The following is a 22,847-nucleotide window of genomic DNA, read 5'->3' as shown; positions in this document are numbered from 1 at the left end:
TCACATTTACTCCAGCAGGAAGAGGTTCATGCAGCTCAATTTTCTACCCTTTTTAGTAGACGAGTGGAATTCTCATAGTTATTGCAGGAAAAAAAAATACTCACTTAAAAATGAAATTTGATTATAAGACCCTGCTCCCCCTTTTCTGATGCTGGGAAATGTGGAAAAGACCAGTTCCCATTCATCGAGGGCTAGTTGTGCAAAGGCCCTCAGCAGATTGGCCCAGACCACTGCACCCTGGGCTGGTCATAGCTGCTCTAGCAGAGCTCATACTGTCTGGGGGGATGGGGGCAGAATGATTGTCCATCTGAGCCAGGTAATACCCTCAAGGGACAAGTCTGCAGCCCCTGGCGTGTGACCTGAAACATCCTCCTGATCTTACAGGCATGGTCCATCTCATTGACTAAGTCCATAAAGCATCACATATTAGCTAGTAAAACAATCAAAAGGCTAAATAGTTATGTTATTTGACTGTAACCTTAAGTTGATGCCTTGTTTGAGAAAATAGTTCAGAAAAGTTCTTCTTGGAGGGAATTATGATTCGTTACTATTTCTCTACTGGCATAAAAATCCATTTGAGAGACTCATTCCTTGTGACTCAGTTTGTCACGGGGTAAACCAGTAGACCCCGGGGCTGAAACAAAATAGATGCTTTCGGACTGAAAGGGCCTCAGAAGGCTTCTAGAATCCAGAGCTTTACAAACCTTCCTGAGAATAAGAATCACCTGGATCTCCCAGCCCCGTGGATTTTCTTTCAAGGAGAGGACTGGTAACCTATATAGTTTAATAAGTGCTTTAGGTGAGTTTTATCATCAGGTAGGTCTGGAAACACTGATGATCCATCCAATTTCCCTGTCCGTAGCCCTCAAGCCTTCCTAAGAATCAAACACCTGTGCCCGTTTCTGACAGGTGTGTGTTTGCTTCTTAAACCCTTGTAGGGTAGCCATTTACTATTACACAAATTCCTCCTTTCTAGGCACAGCCAACTTCTGGCTCCCTATCATTCCTTTCATTGATCCTAGGTCTTCCTCCAAACACAGAACAATCTAAATTTTCTCTTTCAGCTATCAACCTCTACATTTTCTTATTTTCAAAGGAAATCTTTGATATTCCCTAGAAAAATATTTTGTGTTTGCATGTAATAAGAACCTGTAATAAAATTACAAATTAAAAGATTGTTTGTGTAAAAACTTAGTGGCATACTTCTTTGAACTTTTAAAATAGTCTCCAAATCTGAAGAGTAACCAGGCTAATTAGGCCATCAGCCTATATATCTGGGAAAAGGACACATATACTCTGGTCCTGAGACCTGTCACGGACTGCAGATTAATGATTTATTATTCATTATTATGATTAGAGTACAATTTAACACACATTTATTAAGTGTTTGCCATGTACTGAGCCCTCGGTCATTTGTGGAGGATCTGATGAAAAATTCATCTAAGTGGTTTGCCTTTAATTCCCTTGGTGGATGGGTTTCATGCCTTTGCCCTTAATTGTAATTGTAATTTGCCCTAATTGTAATTTTAGCAATCAGAAAGGGTTTCAGAGGTCCTCTGATGCAACCTTTCATTCTATTTAAATAAATAAATGTGATAAGAGGTTCTGTTCTTTAGGACCTCACAATCCAGCCAGGGAGGCAATATCTTTAAAAGAAATACCATTTAAAACATTAGAAGCAGCTATTCGTTCATTATATGAGTAGCTCATCTGTATGCTTCTGAAGACGGATTCATCATCTGGGATGTAATAAAAGCAAGGGGTGGTCAATGTGGAGCTCAGAAGTAGAGTGTTCACTTCCACCGGGGATGAACAGAGAGAAGAGAGAACATTTGAGCTTCCTTTCTTCCATTTGTTTATTCCGTAATTACCTATTTATTACCTCCTGGATGCTAAGCACTAGGGATTGGAAGCTAGGACAAAGTGCTTGTTCTCAATAGGTTACAGTCGATCCTCATGATCTCTGGATTCTGTATTTGCAAATTTGCCTACTCCTTAAAATTTAAATTTATTTGTACCCTCAAATTTGTAACTCCAGGAAATTTTGCAGTCATTTATTGGATATGTATATAAGTGGGGAAAAAAAATGGAGTCACCTGATGCACATCTTCCCAGCTAAGGTCAAACCACACTCTGCCTTCATTTTATTTATTTTATTTTATTTTATTATTTTATTTTATTTTTTGCGACAGAGTTTCACTCTTGTTGCCCAGGCTGGATCTTGTTGCCCTGGCGTGATCTTGGCTCACTGTAACCTCCGCTTCCTGGGTTCAAGCGATTCTCCTGTCTTAGCCTCCCGAGTAGCTGGGATTACAGGCACGTGCCACCACGCCCGGATAATTTTTTTGTATTTTTAGTACAGACGGGGTTTCATCATATTGATCAGGCTGGTCTCAAACTCCTGACCTCAGGTGATCCACCCGCCTCGGCCTCCCAAAGTGCTGGGATTACAGACATGAGCCACCGCGCCCAGCCCACTAGGCCTTCTTGTTTCAACTGTCTTCAAGTGTCCTTTTTGCAGTCTTTTTAGTGCCACATTTTTTGCATTTTTGTGCTTGTCTTTGGTGATTTTGCTATTTAAAATGGACTCCAAATGTAGTGCTAAAATGCTATCTAGCTTTCTTAAGTGCAAGAAGTTGGTTTGTGGCTTGCAGAGAAAACAAGTGTATTCAATTAGCTTTGTTCAGACATGAGTGACAGTGCTATGGGTTGTGAGTTCAATGTTAATGAATCAATAATTTGGTACATTCAGAAAAAGAAGAGGAAATTTGCTAGTCTGTATATAAGTCCACTCCAGAAAGTACTGAAATAACATCTAAAGGGTGTGATGAAGCTATGGAAAAGAGGCTAAATTTACGAATTCATGAGATGATGACTGATTTTAAAAAAAAAAAACAAAAACATAATGGACAGCATTGTTGTAAGGCTAAAAGTCAAAGAAATTTATGGTCATGTTATCCAAATTCAGGAAAATGGTAAACCTTCTCAGCAAATATCTTGTTATAAAGATATACTGCATATAATTAATTTGTAAGAAGCATATATTAAATTCAATGTCTTCAAAGAAAAACACATGTAAAACAAGGTTATGTATTGTTCTGTTGATGACAATGTTGTGACCAGAGGCTCCCAGGAACCAAACCTTGTATTTCCGTTGTGAGGAATGGCTCAGTACTTGCGAATTCGGTGCTCGTGGCAACTGCAACTTTATAGAACATAACTGCCAAGAATAACAAGACTCAGCTGTGTATGTGGTCTAAGAAAGAGACAGGGAATCGACAATTGCTCTGCAAAGTGATCAACATCAAGACAGCACCTTAATGATCAATATTCAGAATATCATGAACATGACTAAATGAAGAGGTTCAACATTAAATACTTTTTTCTGTAAAAACGTTTTTTTTTTTTTTAGTTTGTTTGTTTGTTTTTGTTTGTTTGCCCAGGCTGATCTCCGACTCCTGGGCTCATGGGATCCTCCTGTCTTGGCCTCTCAAAGTGCTAGGATTACAGGTGTGAGCCACCATGCCTGGCCTGTAAAAACTTTTGAAAGGAACCTTTATATTTTTGCTTTTTAAAGTATGTGTCGATGAGCAACATTTAATTTGTGATTGGATACTATTTCTTGACAGTCACCAGACACCCTCAGGAAATCGTGCAAAGTGAGAAAATCTAGCCCACAAATCATTTTCAAATGTAATTCAGTTTTTATACATTAAAAATTTCACTATTAATGATTTACATTATAATTAATGTAAAAAGTTTATAAATGTTATGTTTGATAGGCAATTACGCATTTATTATTGTCAGTGTCAATTTTGCAATTTTTCATTTTGTAGCCAATTTTTTTTTGTTGTTTCAACCCTTTTTTTTTTTTTTGGCTCTAAAATGTTGATAACCCTTGGTCACCAGGGGAAGATCCAGACTTTAAGGACTCTGAAGCTTATACAGTTTGGGGGCCTCTTAAGACAAAGATCACAAAATCACAAATACTGTACACAATTAGACCTCTTGGAAGAGGCATTATAACTTCTTAATCTGCTTCTGTGAAACACTTAGAGCCAATTGGATAAAATATCCACCGCAGAAGCTGCCCTGGTTAAGACCAGGTAGGAGACTCTGGCAATATTCAGGAAAGAGATGAAAGCCCAAACTTGGGGATGGAAAGGATGGGAGAAATATGAGAGATATTTAGAGGTAGGTCTGACAAGACGTGGTATTTGATGAGGAGAGTGTCAGGAACGCACACTGCTGGATGACTGAGTGAGTCAGAGAGGAAGGCAGATGGGGAGATGGGTGGTTGGGTGGATCAGGCTTGGAAGATAAATGACTTCAGGTTTGGAAGTATCTATGGAAGCCATTTTATGTATGTGTGAGGTTCAAGAAAGGGGACCAACCAGGGCACAGACAGCTTTTGGCCCATGAATGGTCTCTGAGTCCTGGGAGTTGATGAAATCTCCCAGGGACGTGCATAAGCTAAGAAGAGATGCATGATGGGGCTAGCACCCTAGGGAACACCAAAGTGTAGAGGTTGAGAGATGCACAGAAATAGAACAAAGAAATGTTCATCCTGTTAAATGAGTACCTGTAGGCGCCACATATTATGCAAGGTGTTGGTTAGAGAAAAGCTGAGTCAGGCAGAGAGGTTGTCAGCTGGGGCTGGGGGTAAGGGAGACAGGGTCGCTGAGCTTGGAGGGTGGGCACGATTGGGGCTTTCCAGATGAGGGAAGAAGTGAGCAAATGCACGAAGCTAGAAAAGTGGGAAAGGGTGAACAGTTCATTTTGATTAGAATATGGAACATCCTGAAAAAGAGAGGGAAAGAGAGAAAAAGAAAGAGAACATCCTTAACATGATAGTTGGAAATTAAATGATGGATGCTTTGAAAGCCAAAATACTAGGTTTAGCAATGAGAACTTCTGATGATTTTCAAGCAGGGGAATTTTGCGGGCAGGACTGAGGACCGAAGGGTCCTCTAGCAGATGGCCACAGAACTAATACTGCAGAGACCAGCACAGGGATTCTTAGAGGCAGCCAGAAGCATGGGGGCTGGCACTCCTGGTGTCACAGTAGACATATAGGGGAGGGAATAAAAGCGATTGAGTGTATATAGAGGAAAGGCCAGGACCCGAGGGATGGGAGCTAATGGGCTCTATAAGTAAAAGTGTACATAGCATTTACTGAAATTGCTTTGTAAAAATATAAACCCAGCCAGGGGCAGTGGCTTATGCCTGTAATCCCAGCACTTTGGGAGGCCAAGGCAGATGGATCACGAGGTCAGAAGTTCGAGACCAGCCTGGCCAACATGGTAAAACCCCATCTCTATTAAAAATACAAAAAAAAAAAAAAAAAAAAAAAACAATTAGCCAAGCATGGTGGCAGGCGCATGTAATCCCAGCTACTCCAGAGGCTGAGGCAGGAGAATTGCTTAAACCTGGGAGGCAGAGGTTGCAGCGAACCAAGATTGAGCCACTGCACTCTAGCCTGAGCGACAGAGCAAGACTCCATCTCGAAAATAAATAAATAAATAAAAATTAAAAAAAAAAAACCCATAAGCCCTAGAACCTGAGGGGAAGAATACAGAGTGAAAGTCACAGTGCTGCTCCTCTGTGTGACTCTTCCTCCCAGAATTTGTGACTTCAGCCTCAGATCAAGACACTTCACACTGTAGGTTGATAGGAAGGCCACGCCCAGCTCAACACCCATATTTCCCCATTCTGCTGATTGCTGTGTTGTTGTTTCTGTTTAGTTTCAACCATAGAACTTGGTTTTCTTCTGGTGAAATTTCATCTGTTTGGGTTTTGCCCCAGTGCCCCACTTTGGTTAAACTTGTTTTACATTTTCTGTCTTCCCTGGAGGTGGCTGCTCTTTCTGTTTTTCATCTCTTGCCTTGTAGATAAGCCACCTTCTGGGTATAACGTAGATCATTTTGAGACAGAGAGGAGTTTGAAGAACAGGGATGGAGGAAAGGAAGGAGGGAGGCAGAGTCTTTCTCCTCTCTCCCAGGTCCCGGTGACTGGTTTCCTCGTGACTGCACCACTTGTCCCGGTCCCCAAGGACTCACTAAGAATCCACCCATGGTCAGCCACCTCGAGGTTCCCACCTGAAACTGCCCACATCCGCTTCTTCCTGCATCCACTTCTGGTGTTTGTAGAAAGGCTACTTTAAAAAGTTTTCTTGGCCAGGCATGGTGGCTCACACCTATAATCTTGGCACTTTGGGAGGCCAAAGCAGGGCAATAAGCTGCTTGAGTTCAAGAGTTTAAGACCAGCCAGGGGCAACACAGCAAGACCTTGTCTTTACAAAAAATGAAAAAATTTGCTGGGCATGGTGGCGTGCACCTGTGGTCTCACCTACTTGGGAGGCTAAGGTGGGAGGATTGCTTGAGCCCAGGAAGTTGAGGCTGCAGTGAGCCAAGATGGGGCCACTGCACTCCAGGCTGAGCAAAAGAATGAAACCCTGTCTCTGAAAAAAAAAAAAAAAAAAAAAAAAAAAAAAAGTCTTCTCCTTCTTGAAAACTTAGTAACCTCTATGGCCAGGCACGGTGGCTCATGCCTGTAATTCCAGCACTTTGGGAGGCCGAGGTAGGCAAATCACCTGAGGTCAGGAGTTGGAGACCAGCCTGGCCAACATGGCAAAACCTTGTCTCTACTAAAAATACAAAAATTAGCTGGGTGTGGTGATGCGCACCTGTAGTCCCAGCTACTTGGGAGACTGAGGCAGGAGAATGGCTTGAATCCAGGAGGTGGAGGTTTCAGTGAGCAAAGATCATGCCAGTAAGATCATGCCAGTGCACTCCAGCCTGGGAGACAGAACGAGACTCCATCTAAAAAAAAAAAAAAAAAAAAAAAATGGCCAGGGACAGTGGCTCATGCCTATAATCCCAGCACTTTGGGAGGCCGAGGTGGGTGGATCATGAGGTCAGGAGTTCAAGACCAGCCTAGCCAAGATGGTGAAACCCTGTCTCTACTAATAAACTACAAAAATTAGCCAGGCACGGTGGCAGGTGCCTGTAATCCCAGCTACTCGGGAGGCTGAGGCAGGAGAATCGCTTGAACTTGGGTGGCAGAGGTTACAGTGAGCCAAGATCATGCCACTGCACTTCAGTCTGGGTGACAGAATGAGACTCCATGTCAAAAAAAAGAAAAAGAAAGAGGCGGGGCGCGGTGCCTCACGCCTGTAATCCCAGCACTTTGGGAGGCCGAGGTGGGCGGATCACGAGGTTGGGAGATCGAAACCATCCTGGCTAACACGGTGAAACCCCGTCTCTACTAAAAATACAAAAAGTTAGCCGGGCATGGTGGCGGGTGCCTGTAGTCTCAGCTACTCAGGAGGCTGAGGCAGGAGAATGGCATGAACCCGGGAGGCAGAGCCGAGATCGAGCCACTGCACTCCAGCCTGGGAGACAGAGCGAGACTCTGTCACAAAAGGAGGAAGGAAGGAAGGAAAGAAGGAAGGGAGGAAGGGAGGGAGGGAGGGAGGGAGGAAGGAAGGAGAAAACAGTAACCTCTAGCCTGGACTGACTACATAGTGTGCAGGGCAGCTTGTTCAAAAATGATGAAGAATTTCAAGGCAGCAGCAGCAGAGCGTTACACCAAGCATGGGCCTGTCTGACTGAGGCTCTTCTGGAGCGTGGAGCCCTGTGTTGCTGCGCGGGTCTCGCGCCCACGAAGTCAACACTGCCTGTGGCTGAGTGTCAGCGCTTTGGGAGTTGTGATCTCACACTTCATCTTGGGTGCGATGCACACACACCCACCCTCCTGCACGCCTCCACACCCTACACTCAGCCGCTTCGTGGGGATTCGTTTCTAGAGAGGGATTCTCATTGTGTTTTTCCGCTGAATTCACTCCAACTCCTCCCCAGTTCATCTTTTTCAGTCTTCAGCCAAATAGATGTTGACCTTCTAGATGAGTTTTGAGTATTGTCACCCAGTTGCAGGATGAGAAAGATAGAGAGGTCTCCTTGGTACCACTATTCACGTGCAATTCCAGTGCTAAGGGTAACCCAGGGAGTGGCTGACAGTCGCGAGATTCTCTTTCTGGAGAGGAGGGTCTGGGGTAGGCTGAGAACGCTGAGCGCTCCACAGATGGGATCCTGACATTTGCAAAATCCCACTTGACGACAGTCCTGTTCATTAGCAACATGGGTGTTATAATGATGTTTTCATCTACATGAGGAATCTGAAGCCCAGAGAAGTTGTCTCTTCAAGATCACACAGCCAGGAAATGGCACAGGCAACACACGCCTTCTGAGCCTTGAAATAGCCTCCTTTTCTCTACACACACCAGTCCACAATGGGACATTTTACAAGCCATAGCAGAAGGCTTCGAAGCAGCTTCTATTTGTATATGAAAGAATCAACCATGATCTCTGCCTTCCTCCAAAGGTAATAACTTTCTAGCTAATTTGTATTTCTTGTTCTGACTCTTCAGAGACAACCCTGCTACCCACTTTAACCTCAAGACACACATGAATTCTCGAGACTTGAAGACAGCCATAGAGAAAATCACCCAGAGAGGAGGACTTTCCAATGTAGGTATGTGATCCCGATTCAAATTCTACTGTCTTGCTACCATCGTTCTCTTTCTACGTGATTGTCTTCTAACCACTGTATATAAAAGGAAGAAAATAATAATGATAATCCATCAAGAAATAACTTCTGGTCAGGCGTGGTGGTTCACACCTGTTATCCCAGCACTTTGGGAGGTTGAAGCTAGCAGATCACTTGAGGTCAGGAGTTCAAGATCAGCCTGGCCAACATGGTGAAACCCTCTCTCTACTAAAAATACAAAAATTAGCTGGGTGTGGTGGCGTGCACCTGTAATCCCAGCTACTCGGGAGGCTGAGGTGGGAGAATCACTTGAAGAGGCAGAGGTTGCAGTGAGCCAAGATGGCGCCACTGTACTCCAGCCTGGGTGACAGAGTGAGACTCCATCTCAAAAAAAAAAGAAAAAGAAATGACTCCTGCAACATCTCTATCTTTTCTAAAGTTATCATGGCTTCAGAGGACAAGAATCTTTCACACACACACACACCCTGTACAGTCCCAGCATGCTTGGTTTGCAGGAAGGGGTAGCGTTACTCAGGGCAAGCAAGTCTACTGTCCTGACTATTTTTTTATTGGCCTACAAGTCATCGGCTGTTTCATGAAATTTTGTAACCAGTTAAGGAAGCCCCTCGGTGCCCCTTGAGAATCTTGTTCTGATCAACTACTGATGATTGTGCAAAGAGAAACATGTTCCCTGTTTCAAGCTGAGTCTCCCATGATATCTGAGCCTTTGGGGGCTCACCAGAAATCCAAGGTCTAGTCCTCAGTGGGGCATGTCCAGAAATTCCATTTTATGTTTATACAGAGGTGATTGGGCATTGGGAAACAATTTCACACTAATCAAGCTCAAAGACTGTCAAAGAGCCCGTGCCAGTGTATTCATTTGTAAATGAAAGATTGGCTTTGGGGACGCTGGAGGGAGACTGATTGTCCACCTCTCGGGGAAAGTGTTCCTGTCATCAAAATCCAAAGAAATGGAGACATGAGCCACAGTTGCTTGGCTTAGAGTACATGCAGGGAATTGAGCTGTCTTTGAGGGAGCATCCTCAGAGTTACAGTACATCTGATTAATGATTTCCCTTCCCACTTCAGTGTATGTCTCTGTAGTGACCAGAACATTAGTATCTAGCACATACAGAGCTTTTCACCTTTGAACGATGCTAAATAAACACTAGCCAAGTCACTCTCCATGCCCCCAAAGCAGTATTACCTTCATCACACACATGACAGAGTTGATTTCTGATTTGTTTCTAACTTAATGCTTACATTAGTAAAATCCCAGTGAGACAAACATCAGAAGGCACTCTCATTCCTTGATGAGATTAGCAATGGGTCTCAATCCAATCAGCATACCTTTTTCAGTGGACGACATGTTCTGACTCTGCCTCTGTATTGTCCAGAGTTTGGGTTCTGAGAACAGAATCCATTCAACTGATTCCAATGGAAAGGTATTTATTTCAGGATATTAAGTAGTTTGGAGAATCACTGTAAGAACTGAAGAAGCAGACTGTAGGAGATGATGTCTGAAGGCTTCCTGCGGAAGTAGGACCTCCAAGGGAGCTGCTCCTTCTTCCAAGATTAGGAAATCACTTTCTGAATTCTGCCACGGCAGCCTCTTCAGAAACCTGCTTTGTCCAGGAAGCCAGCACGATCAAGAGATCAGGAAGCTTCTTCTAGAGCTGCCAGCCCCAGAACCATGCCCTCCCTGCACCACTCACACCCACAACATGGATCTCCACACCCTGCCACCCCACACCACTGACTGAAGCTAGCAAGCAAGCCCAGGCACCTCTGCGGACAGTATCCCAGAGAAGTCAGATACTAAAGATATTTGTCAGCAGAAATATAAACAAAAGTACAGCCTCTGCCTCACTTTTATCTTCTAAATCTCATGCAAGTGCATCAATTCATGGAACTAAAACAAAGCTAAAGCCCTAGCTGCAAGGAAGTCTGGAAAATGTAGTTTTCTAATTTCCAGCCTCTATTTTCAAGACCCACTGGAAGGCAGATGGAGTGTGTGTTGAGCACTATACACCGTGGCCTCGGGATATAAGGTTAGGTGGGGTTGAGGGGATCTTCTCATGGCGTCTTGTGCTCTGCCTATAGGTGCCTAATATTAGGGCAGAGAGGACTTCTGGGTGGTTTGTGCCTTGGGAAAAATTGTCCATTGGCTATAAAAGCAATGCTTAGCAGCCAGGGTTTCCCCTTAGCAACGGGGTTCTGTGCAGCCAGTTCACATGGGTTTTACAAGACATTTCTGCAGCATCTGTATATGTAACCATTTGATGCTTTCATTTGACAAGTAAGATAATACCAGCTAGTGGAGACAGGATGCTGGCCAAAATCAGAAATGCACTGAGTATAATACTACGAATCCTAAAGCCTAAAGAAGGTGCTTCTTAAATGTATGGAGCTTGAGGACTCCTTTGAGGATTCCATGAAAGCTATGGCCCTTCTATCCAGACAGATACTTATATACACGAAACACTGTGTATAATTTCAAGTGCCCTGGGGTTCACAGAGCCCAGGTGAAGAGCTCTGCCTGCTGTATACAGCCATGCTGACTCTAGGGTGAACAGTCATCCCAGTTTTCCCAGAAGAACCTGGGGTTTTCAGTGCTAACACTGGGAAAGTCCTGGCAAACTGAGACAACTGGTCATTGTCTAGTTGACTCTGAAAATTTCCTGAAGCCCTTCTCAGTGTGAAATATGCCCTTGGAAAAGTCATGGCGGGAGGCTTCGTAGTGCTTCATGACTGCTGCACTCAGCCAAAGTAGATTGCTGTCGTGGAAATTTAGGCCCAGAGACATAGGGTGACCTACTCAGGACCACACAGCTAGCAAGTAGCACAGCCAGGGCTAGAACACAGTCAGTTCCTAGTGGGTGCAACTCTTCCCTGCCCAACCAGACCTGTGTCCCTGGCCTGGAACTGCAGGAAAACACTGCTGACCCCAGAACACAGCTCTGTACATACAGCCCGCAGGAGCCTTAGGTTCACCCCAGGCTGAAGGGGGCCACTCCAGGTCAACTCCTCCCACCCTACACTCTTGGAAACAACATGGGGCTGGCTTAGGGGCTTAGCGTGGGTCCAGCAGAAAAGAGGCACTTTTGTTCTCATGAAAGTCTTTGGCCGGGCGCGGTGGTTCACAGCTTTAATCCCAGCACTTTGGGAGACCGAGGCAGGTGGATCATGAGATCAAGAGATCGAGACCATCCTGACCAACATGGTGAAACCCCATCTCTACTAAAAATATAAAAATTAGCTGGGGGTGGTGGTGCGTGCCTCTAGTCCCAGCTACTTGGGAGGCTGAGGCAGCAGAATCGCTTGAACCTGGGAGGTAGAGGTTGCAGTGAGCCGAGATGATGCCACTGTACTCTAGCCTGGCGACAGAGCAAGACTGTCTCAGGAAAAAAAAAAAAAAAAAGGTCTTTCTCACCTGCTTGCTGTCCCTAAAACTTTCTTCAAAGCAGAGACAATTAGAAGTTGAAGGCTTGAAATGAAACCAAAATGGACAGTGGTAATGGCTGCGCATTGTCAATGTACTTAATGCCACTGAATTGTACACACGAAAATAGTTGAAGTGGTTTTAAAAAAGAAACAGGCTGGGTGCAGTGGCTCATGCCTGTAATCTCAGCACTTTGGGAGGCTGAGGTGGGCGGATCACTTGAGCCCACGAGTTTGAGACCAGCCTAGGCAGCATGGCAAAACCCCATCTCTACAAAAGAAAAAAACAAAATTAACCCGGTACAGTGGCACATGCCTGTAGTCCCATCTACTCAGGAGGCTGAGGTGGGAGGATTGATTAAGCTCAGGAGGTTGAGGCTGTAGTGAGCCATGATTGCACCACCGCATTCCAGCCTGGGCAACAGAGCAAGACCCTGTCTCAAAGAAAAACAAAACAAAACAAAACAAAAAACTAGGGAGGGAATGAGTGTGTTTTTCTGGACCTCTTTGTGCTGCTGTGATCTCTTCCTGTACTTATAATCAGCATGATCACTCCAAGCATGAATTTTCTTTTTCTTCCAGGCCGGGCCATCTCCTTTGTGACCAAGAACTTCTTTTCCAAAGCCAATGGAAACAGAAGCAGCGCTCCCAACGTGGTGGTGGTGATGGTGGATGGCTGGCCCACGGACAAAGTGGAGGAGGCTTCGAGACTTGCGAGAGAGTCAGGAATCAACATTTTCTTCATCACCATTGAAGGTGCTGCTGAAAATGAGAAGCAGTATGTGGTGGAGCCCAACTTTGCAAACAAGGTAGACGACTGCCCAGAGACCTACCCAATGTCAGGATTTTCCACACTCTGAAAAGTTGTAACGCCACTGCACTGGCTTTCCCATGCCTTTAAATGTGCATGAAGCTCATTTCTAGGCAGTAAGGCCTCCAGGGAGGGACTGGTCAATCCGCAACCTGCAATTACCCTCTCAAAGCAAAACCCCACACCCACCAGCAGCTGTGGAGGAGCAGTGTCCTCAAATTCTCAACTAGGTTCTCCCGTGCTCCTCCCACAGCCACAGGGGGGTCTCAACCCGGCAGCCGAGGGAGCCTTCACACACACATGCAAGCAGACATGCACTCTTTCTCTCTCTCTCACACACACACACACACACACACACGCTTTCTCCTGTATACACACATTGCCGATTCATCAACCTGATAAACCGGAGAAAGGAGGCACTGACCCACAGCAGTGAGATCGCGTTTTCAGATGCTCCTCCTGGGTTCTGTGGAGACGCCCAGCAGATGTGGAGCAAGGCCTCCCTCACTCACGCCACCAAAGCTGCTCAGCTGTTGTGTGTTTTGTACCATAGAACACCACATAAACCTTCCCCTGGCCGGGCGCGGTGGCTCACGCCTGTAATCCCAGCACTTTGGGAGGCCGAGGCGGGCGGATCACAAGGTCAGGAGATCGAGACCACGGTGAAACCCCGTCTCTACTAAAAATACAAAAAATTAGCCGGGCGCGGTTGTGGGCGCCTGTAGTCCCAGCTACTCGGGAGGCTGAGGCAGGAGAATGGCGTGAACCCGGGAGGCAGAGCTTGCAGTGAGCCGAGATCGCGCCACTGCACTCCAGCCTGGGCAACAGAGCGAGACTCCGTCTCAAAAAAAAAAAAAAAAAAAAAAAAAAAAACCTTCCCCCAAAGAAAAAGCTCCAGCTTTAAAATAGAAAGCAAGCCTTGGACAGGTTTTTCTTTAAGGCCCTTCCGGCTTTAATATTCCACGTGTCCAGAGCCAGCAGGGCTCAACCTCCTGCACCACCTCAAACTGATGGCCACTTTCTGCTCCTTGAAATGCCCTTCTCCCTGGACTTCCAGGATGCTCTGTGACTCTTATTTCATTGCTTCTTGCCTTTTTTCTACCCTTAACGTTGACCTCCCCAGGTCTACACCGTCCTCTTTAAGAGGCCCTCTCCCTGCAGGATCCCTCCCAGGGTCACAGCTCCCACCTTCATCTCTTTTTTTCTTTTTTCAGACGGAGTCTCACTCTATCGCCCAAGCTGGAGTGCAGTGGTGCGATCTCAGCTCACTGCAACCTCCACCTCCCAGGTTCAAGCAATTCTCCTGCCTCAGCCTCCCAAGTAGCTTGGACTACAGGTGCCCACCACCATGCCCAACTAATTTTTTTTTTTTTTGTATTTTTAGTAGAGACGGGGTTTCACCGTATTAGCCAGGATGGTCTCTATCTCCTGACCTCTTGATCCGCCCACCTCGGCCTCCCAAAGTGCTAGGATTACAGGTGTGGGCCGCTGCGCCTGGCCCTACCTTCATCTCTTGAGCTCTGTAGCCATCCGTTTCCAGCTGACTGACTTTTCTCCACCTGATGTCCTATCGGAACCTTAAATCCCACCTGTAACAAGCCGAGTTCGTCATCCTTCCCACCAAACTGTTTCCTCCTCTGGACTTCACATGAATGACCACACACCCATCCCAGAGGACAGTGTCGCCCCAGAGCTCCTCATCAACTCCCACATCACAGATCTCTCTCCCTCCTCTTTCCCTCGCCCAACGCCCCCTCCCCAGTTCAAGCTGGTGCCCTGCACCTGGTTCTTCTCCCTCCTGGTGCTCCCTAGGTTAGTTTAGATTTCACAATGAAACTCAACTCACATTTCTGATGGGTTCCTCCAGTCCTGTGGGGTCCTTGCTCCAAATCCTTCATTGCCACCCATTGCTCTCAAGGCCTTCTGGGGTGCAGTCCCAACCCACTCTCCTGGCCCATCTGTTATGACCACAGCCCTGTGTTCCGGTCAGCTGGTCTCCCAGCACCGCCGCTGTCTCCTGCTGTGACTTCACTGCCTGGTGGAAATCCCTCCGTCCATCTGTTGGCCAGAATTCAGCTCAGGCTCAGCACTTACCTCACGTGTCATCGGCTCCATGGAAAGTTTTGTGAACCCCATTTAGGTTGTTACAAATCAATTTTTGAAAAATATTTTCCAGGAAAGTTTGAAGCAATCTCTTTTTCTAAAATAATCTTTTAATTATACAAGGCCATCAGTAGTCGTCTAGTCTGACTCTTTCTGTGACCCAGAGGCAGGGGTAAGGAAGAAACACCACGCCTTGGGAACACTATGCCAGCCACTTCCAGGAGCGCAACAACCAGTTTGCTCAGGGTGTATTTGCAGCTGCCTTATTTTTTTTCTGGAATGAGCTTAGGCACTGGTAAATAAATATTCATTTGCCTGGAGGCAGGACTGTCCGGTTCTGAAGGTGGATAGATTTGTGTTCCAATCTCAGGGACTCAGGGAAGTCCCCTCATAGCTTGGTTTGTTCCTTCGTGGCAGGGGGTTATGGTTCCACCTTGTAGGGTGAGGGTGGGGATTTAGTGAGAGAATCATTCCTAGAGCATCTGATGGGCCCCCTAAATGTGGTCATTCAGCAACTGTGGGATCCCTTCCCACCTGGAACAGGGCTGCTCTGGAGACATTTCCATAGCGATTTCTTGCATATGTCATCTCTTTTCCCAATTGGAATAAAAGCTTTCTTTAGTCCTCTCATGCCGTGGTGCCCACCAACGCCAATCTTATGGCTGCCAGTACAAAGGAGGAGCCTGGAGAAGCATAAATGTGAAACTGACACCAGAGATTTATTATCTCCCTATGAATTTGCTTAGCAGACAGTTTTCCACTAACGCAGGCAGGGACCCAGCTGAGGAAGTCGGACTGAGCCCAGCGATAACCCGGGGGCTTCGCCTCAGTGAGTGGCCGCTGGGTGAACTGAGGTGGAAAGACGCAGTAGGAGGGCTAGGGCAGAAAACAAGGGCCTGCTTGCTTCTTCCCCTGATGAGGATTTGAACCTGACCTGGTACGGGTCCCTCCCCTCTGTCTTCCAGGCCGTGTGCAGAACAAACGGCTTCTACTCGTTTCACGTGCAGAGCTGGTTTGGCCTCCACAAGACCCTGCAGCCTCTGGTGAAGCGGGTCTGCGACACCGACCGCCTGGCCTGCAGTAAGACCTGCTTGAACTCGGCCGACATTGGCTTCGTCATCGACGGCTCCAGCAGCGTGGGGACGGGCAACTTCCGCACTGTTCTCCAGTTTGTGACCAACCTCACCAAAGAGTTCGAGATTTCCGACACGGACACGCGCGTCGGGGCCGTGCAGTACACCTACGAACAGCGGCTGGAGTTTGGGTTCGACCAGTACAGCAGCAAGCCCGACATCCTCAACGCCATCAAGAGGGTGGGCTACTGGAGTGGTGGCACCAGCACGGGAGCTGCCATCAACTTCGCCCTGGAGCAGCTCTTCAAGAAGTCCAAGCCCAACAAGAGGAAGTTAATGATCCTCATCACTGATGGGAGGTCCTACGACGACGTCCGGATCCCAGCCATGGCTGCCCATCTGAAGGGTAAGCTGGGCTTGCCAAGCAGCCTGGTGCTGAGGCCGCTTTCTGGGGCTTGGTGGGCCAGTGGGACAAGGAAGGTATTGTCTTTTTATGCATTGGTTTTTTTCTACGACTTCATACAAATGCTCAAAGCTGCAGGGAGGGATTTAGGGGTAGAAAGCCCCTCTGAGTAGGGAGAAGGAACAAGGACGGGGCAGCAAGGTGGTCTCCTAAGTGTCGTTACAAACCCACGGCCTGTGGATAACTGGGCACATTAACCCTTTCCTTTATATCCCGCACCCTGAAGCATTTCCCACAAGAGTATGATACATTAAAAGGGAATTTGACTCATCCCTTTACCTCTATTAAAAACACCAAACCTCCATCTCTATTGAATATGTCAAATCGTTCTGGTACCTAGACCACCAAATTGTGTTTGTAACTTTTATTTATTTATTTATTTTGAGATAGAATCTCGCTCAGTTGTCCAGGCTGTAGTGCAATGGTGCCATCTCGGATCACTGCAACCTCTGCCTCCCGGGTTCAAGCGATTCTCCTGCCTCAGCCTCCCAAGTAGCTGGGATTACAGTTGTGTGCTACCACACCCAGCTAGTTTTTGTATTTTTAGTAGAGATGGGGTTTTGCCATGTTGGCCAGGCTATTCTTGAACTCCTGACAGGTGATCCTCCTGCCTTGGCCCCCCAAAGTGCCAAAATTACAGGTGTGAGTCACTGTGCCCAGCGACTCACCTTTTAATTCCTTAAAAGGTATTAGTACCTTTTAAGGAAAAATAATGTTTTTAAAGACAAGTACTGGCCGGGCGCGGGTGGCTCAAGCCTGTAATCCCAGCACTTTGGGAGGCCGAGACGGGCGGATCACGAGGTCAGGAGATCGAGACCATCCTGGCGAACACGATGAAACCCCGTCTCTACTAAAAAAATACAAAAAAAACTAGCCGGGCGAGGCGGCGGGCGCCTGTAGTCCCAGCTACTCGGGAGGCTGAGGCAGGAGAATGGCGTAAACCCCGGGGGCGGAGCTTGCAGTGAGCTGAGATCCGGCCACTGCACTCCAGCCCGGGCGACAGAGCCAGACTCCGTCTCAAAAAAAAAAAAAAAAAAGACAAGTACTATTTCCGTAAGCAACTGTTAACCAGATTCTGGGGGCTTCAGGGAAACCTGAAAGGAATTTCAATTCAAAATATTTAAAGAGACCAGGGGTGGTGGTTCACGCCTATTGTCCCAGCTACTCGGGAGACTGAGGTGAAAGGATTACTTGAGTCCTGGAGTTGGAGGCTGCAGTGATCTATGATTGCACCACCAGACTCCAGCCTGGGCAACAGAGCAAGATCCTGTCTCAAAAAAAAAAAAAAAAAAAAAAAAAAAAAAGGCCGGGCGCAGTGGCTCACGCCTATAATCCTAGCACTTTGGGAGGCCGAGGCAGGTGGATCACCTGAGGTCGGGAGTCTGAGACCAGCCTGACCAACATGGAGAAACCCCGTCTCTACTAAAAATACAAAATTAGCCAAGCAAGGAGGCACATGCCTGTAATCCCAGCTACTCGGGAGGCTGAGGCAGGAGAATTGCTTGAACCCGGGAGGCAGAGTTTGCTGGTGAGCCGAGATCGTGCCATTGCACTCCAGCCTGTGCAACAAGAGCAAAACTAAGTCTCAAAAAAAAAAAAAAAAAAAAGTTCAAAGAGCTATGTCCAATTTCTAAGAGGGCAACAAAGTTTTAAAATATGAAAAATGAGCAAAATTTGTCTGTAAATGTTTAGAAAATCAGCCACATTTATGCCTTTATTGTAGAATTTATGTATAATCACTGTTCTGAAAAGTGTCATTAGCTATCAAGAATAAAAACAACCTGGAGAAAACCCCAAGTGATAATAATAATAGTAATAATAATAAAAGTAAACCAAGTAGTCAATGAACACCAATGCCCTGGAGATCAATATGAGCATACACAACTCACTCAGTGCTGTGGTTGTTGCTTCTTCTTCTGTGCCTACATTTTTTTTTTTGTTTGTTTGAGGCAGTGTCTCGCTCTGTCGCCCAGGCTGGAGTGCAGTAGCACGATCTCTGCTCACTGCAACTTCTGCCTCCCAGGTTCAAGTGATTCTCCCTCCTCAGCCTCCCGAGTAGCTGGGATTACAGGCAGGCACCACCACGTCCAGCTAAATTTTTGTATTTTCAGTAGACACAGGGTTTCGCCATGTTGGCTAGGCTTTTCTTGAACTCCTGACCTGTTGCCATCCGCCTACCTCAGCCTCCCAAAGTGCTGGGATCACAGGCATGAGCCACTGTGCCTGGCTTCTGTGCCTACATTTAACTTCGGTTATTTTGCAGGATTTTCTGAATGGTTGAAAGCTACTTTCATTTCTTCCTAAAACAAGCCTTAATGAATCAACAATGCAAGTTTCTAGAATCCAAAGTAACCAGATACCAAATTCAGGCAGAGTCTTCCCAGTGACTTACCCTTTATGGAGGCTGTAGGGCACCCTCATAATTGTGGGATGGCTGATGGCTTGCATGCCAAAAATCACAAGGTCCACCAGGCTCCTATCAGCAGAGTGAAGATGGATTAAGGCTCAGAAGCAACCGGCCCAAACTCCCAGATTGAATGGGCAGAGCCAGATGGCCCAGCTTTGACTACAAGCCCAAGGCTCTCCTGCTTTCTCCAAACATCTGTCCCCAGTTTGTGCTCAGCTACACCATCACTTATTTTTCTAGATGTACGTCTTTGGGGCCTCATCCAGAGGGTATCCTTGGCCTACTCATCAGGAAAAATGAAGACTGAGGGAAATGGCCGAGGTGCTCTCAGGGCAGCTTTAATTAACTAGGAACAAAAGATACAAATTACCTGGAGGCAGATTCTTACTCAGCCTAACACTGAGATTTGTCTGAAAATGTAATGAGCGTTGTGTTCCTGGGAGTATCCAAGTCAAGGCTGGGTGACCATCTGTTAGGATTGCCAGTAGGAGATTCTCTACAACAAGAGTGGACTTGAGATCTGGAAAGCTAAATTTCTTTTCCTTCTTTCTTTCTTTTTTTTTTTTTTTTGAGACGGAGTTTCACTCTCGTTGCCCAGGCTGGAGTGCAATGGCACAATCTTGGCTCATTGCAACCTCCGCCTCCCAGGTTCAAGCAATTCTCCTGCCTCAGTCTCCTGAGTAGCTGGGATTACAAGCACCTGCCACCACACCCAGCTAATTTTTTTTGTATTTTTAGTGGAGACGGGGTTTCACCATGTTGGCTAGGCTGGTCTTGAACTCCTGACCTCAGGTGATCCACCTGCCTTAGCCTCCCAAAGTGCTGGGATTACAGGTGTGAGCCACCACGCCCAGCCTGGAGAGCTAAATTTCTAATACTGTTTGTGTAGTTTTTATTTAAGGGCAACTTCTCTATCTTTGAACAGGAAGGAGGGCTTAGACTGTCTAAACCCAGCTCTGCAGCAAAGCTGCTCTCGACACCTGGCAGCACTTTAAAGCCCAAAGCTGGCTCCTTCTAATCTAGACAATATTCCGAGAAATTAAACTGGAGGGGTGAGAAAGGGGACTGGCAGCTTAAATGCAATTTAATGGACCACAATCAAAAAGCAGCTTAGGTCAGAGCCACGTGAGGTATGCATGACTCTCCCAGGCACCCAGAAGATGCTAGAGATAGTGACACCACTGTGGGGGACTTGGGGGGAGGTGCCAGGGCAGGAAGACCACATCCAGGCTCTGCCCTCTTGTTTCATGGCCATTTTGCTCACCCTACTCAGACCAGCCTGAAGGTGGTACGAGAATAGGCTATTGTAGAGTCAGGTCAAGCACCTGCTGACCAGCTGCCCACAACCCAAATCAAGACCCGTCACCCCAGGCAGTCTCCCAGTTTTCCCACTAAGAATGGATGCCTTGTCTCTGAGTCCCGTCCTCTCCTCCCTGGGTCATCTTCTCCCCACTGCAATCCAACACCTTCAGTCTTATTATACTCCTCCCCATTTGCACCTAGACGTGCTCACTTTCCTCCCTCCCTATAAATAAACATTCTCTGTGACTCCACGTTCTGCTCCAGTTACCACCTACCGACTCCCTTTTACAGCCAAACTTCAGGCAAGGAGCTGTGTGTGCTGACCCCACATGTTCACTTCTTTTCCACTCTCAGCTCACAGTAGTTCATTTGGTTTCTTTGGCATCTTCTCCCCTGAAACTGTTCCCACCAAACTACCAATGTCTTGGTTTTGTTTTTTCTTATTTTTATTTGAGATGGAATCTCACTCTGTCACCCAGGCTAGCGTCCAGTGGTGCCATCTCGGCTCACTGCAACCTTCTGCCTCCAAGATTCAAGCGATTCTCCTGTCTCAGCCTCCTGAGTAGCTGGGACTACAGGCATGTGCCACTACACCTGACTAACTTTTTGTATTTTTACAAAAAAAAAAAAAAAATTAGGGATTTTTTGCAAACAAAAAAAAAAAGTATTTTTTGTGACCTCGTGATCCATCCGCCTCGGCTTCCCAAAGTGCTGGGATTACAGGCGTGCACCACTGCACCCAATCTGTTTTTGCTTTTTAAAAAATCCAGTGAGGCCAGGCGCGGTGGCTCATGCATGTAATCCCAGCACTTTGGGAGGCCGAGGCAGGAGGATCACTTGAGGTCAGGAGTTCGAAACCAGCCTGGCCAACATGGTAAAACCCCGTCTGTACTAAAAATACAAAAATTAGCCGGGCGTAGTGGCACATGCCTGTAATCCCAGCTACTTGGGAGGCTGAGGCACAAGAATCTCTTGAACTCAGGAAGCGGAGGTTGCAGTGAGTGGAGATCTTACCATTGCACTCTAGTCTGAGTGACGGAGTGAGATTCTGTCTCAAACAGGCAAAAGCCATTGAGCACTTTTTCATGTTCATCTTACATGACTGCCCTGTAGCACCCAACAGTGTTGGGCACCCCCTTCTTTATCTTGGAAGCCTTTCTTCATCACAATGTTGGAACAGATGCTGGGGACCATCGCTCTGGCACCTTCGGCAAGGATTCCTGCACTGGAAATGAGGTTGAATTCAGTGATTTGTAAAGTCACCCTCGAGCCTAAAGGGATGCCATTCCACTGTTTTAGTTTAAAAGATCTTGAACCAGCTTTTGATGGCATTTAAGGCTCTCTGAGATTTTGCTCGGCTCTTCAAGCTGGTAGAGCGGGCATGTGTCATGTGTTCTGACCCGCATGGCCCCAAAAGCTTCACTTGTCCCAAAATATCTTCCCCTCTTCTATTCCCGAACATGAAATTCTTACCATGTTATTTACTCCATTTTGTTCATTTTTTCCTAAAATACTATCAACTCCTGAGATAACAATTATATAAATGTTGTTACTGTTGGCATATGGTGTATGCTCAAAGGCATTTATTGAGTGAATGAATGAATGGCCATACTTAGTCTTAATTCTGGAAACCTAGAGGCTCGTAGGGTATTTGGTTTTGTTTGGGCACGTTTCTGCTTTTGGATTTGGCTCTGCCGACAGGGCCACAGGAAGGGGGAGATTCTTCAGCAGCACCTTTACTTGGGGCCATTTGTTCATCTAACCTTTGTCCCCACAGGAGTGATCACCTATGCGATAGGCGTTGCCTGGGCTGCCCAGGAGGAGCTGGAAGTCATTGCCACTCACCCCGCCAGGGACCACTCCTTCTTTGTGGACGAGTTTGACAACCTCTACCAGTATGTCCCCAGGATCATCCAGAACATTTGTACAGAGTTCAACTCACAGCCTCGGAACTGAATCCAGAGCGGGCAGAGCACCAGCAAGTGCTGCTTTACCGACTGACGCTTTGGACAACCCCAGCGCTTGATGGGGCACGCACGGGGCATCAAGGCTTGGGCAGGGCGTGGGGAGACAGATGTCTTGTTGTTATTTTTTGCCATCGTGCTTTTTCATACTCCAAAACTTGGAGTTAGAAAGATGATCACAAATGTATAGAAAGAGCCAAAAGGCTACATCATGTTGAGGGTCCTGGAGATTTTGCATTATGACAATTGTTTTCAAAATAAATGTTCAGAATACAGTGCAGCCCTTACCACAGACTTACATAGAGCTTTTGTGAGATTTTTAAGTTGCTTCTCATGAGGACTCTGTAACCCTCAGCAAGTTTCATTTTTCTTGTGACAATGTAGGAATTGCTTAATTAAATGTTTAGAAGGATTACATGCAATATTTCTGACTGTGTCATGTGTACACAGGGTTCGTGGCGGGGCCACCGTTTGCTTTCCTCAGTTCCCAGAGCACCTTCTGTGGGCTCACACCTGGCCCAAGGTGATAACGCACCTGCAGAGGTGGAGAGACAATGTACAGTGACTTTGCTTCTCCTGATGTGCCTGTTGTCTGAGTCAATGGATACTTGCAACATGATGCTTTAGGAGCAGCTGAATCTGGAGCACCAAGCTGATCTTGCTTAAAAGTAGTGCAGTAGGCCAGGTGCGGGGGGCTCACGCCTGTAATCCCAGCATTTTGGGAGGCTGAGGTGGG

General features: G+C 46.5%; 1 protein-coding gene across 3 annotated transcripts in view; it reads left to right on the top strand.

Annotated features, from left to right (window-relative positions):
• The window catches only part of VIT (vitrin), a 126,004-nt gene extending 103,471 nt beyond the window's left edge, over nt 1–22,533 (top strand). For all 3 annotated transcript variants that reach the window (XM_050753345.1, XM_050753343.1, XM_050753342.1), the window contains 4 exons: nt 8,429–8,532; nt 12,571–12,797; nt 15,868–16,381; nt 21,925–22,533. In XM_050753345.1, the coding sequence (XP_050609302.1) occupies nt 8,429–8,532; nt 12,571–12,797; nt 15,868–16,381; nt 21,925–22,103 (1,024 nt within the window). In that variant the 3' untranslated portion in view covers nt 22,104–22,533. The remainder of the gene's footprint in view (nt 1–8,428; nt 8,533–12,570; nt 12,798–15,867; nt 16,382–21,924) is intronic.
• The last annotated feature ends 314 nt before the right edge of the window (nt 22,534–22,847 follow it).

This window comes from Macaca thibetana, chromosome 13 (genome assembly GCF_024542745.1).
Source record: "Macaca thibetana thibetana isolate TM-01 chromosome 13, ASM2454274v1, whole genome shotgun sequence".
Lineage (NCBI taxonomy): Eukaryota > Metazoa > Chordata > Mammalia > Primates > Cercopithecidae > Macaca > Macaca thibetana.
The sequence above is the reverse complement of the archived record's forward strand: the minus strand, read 5'-3'. Positions and strand labels throughout refer to the sequence as shown.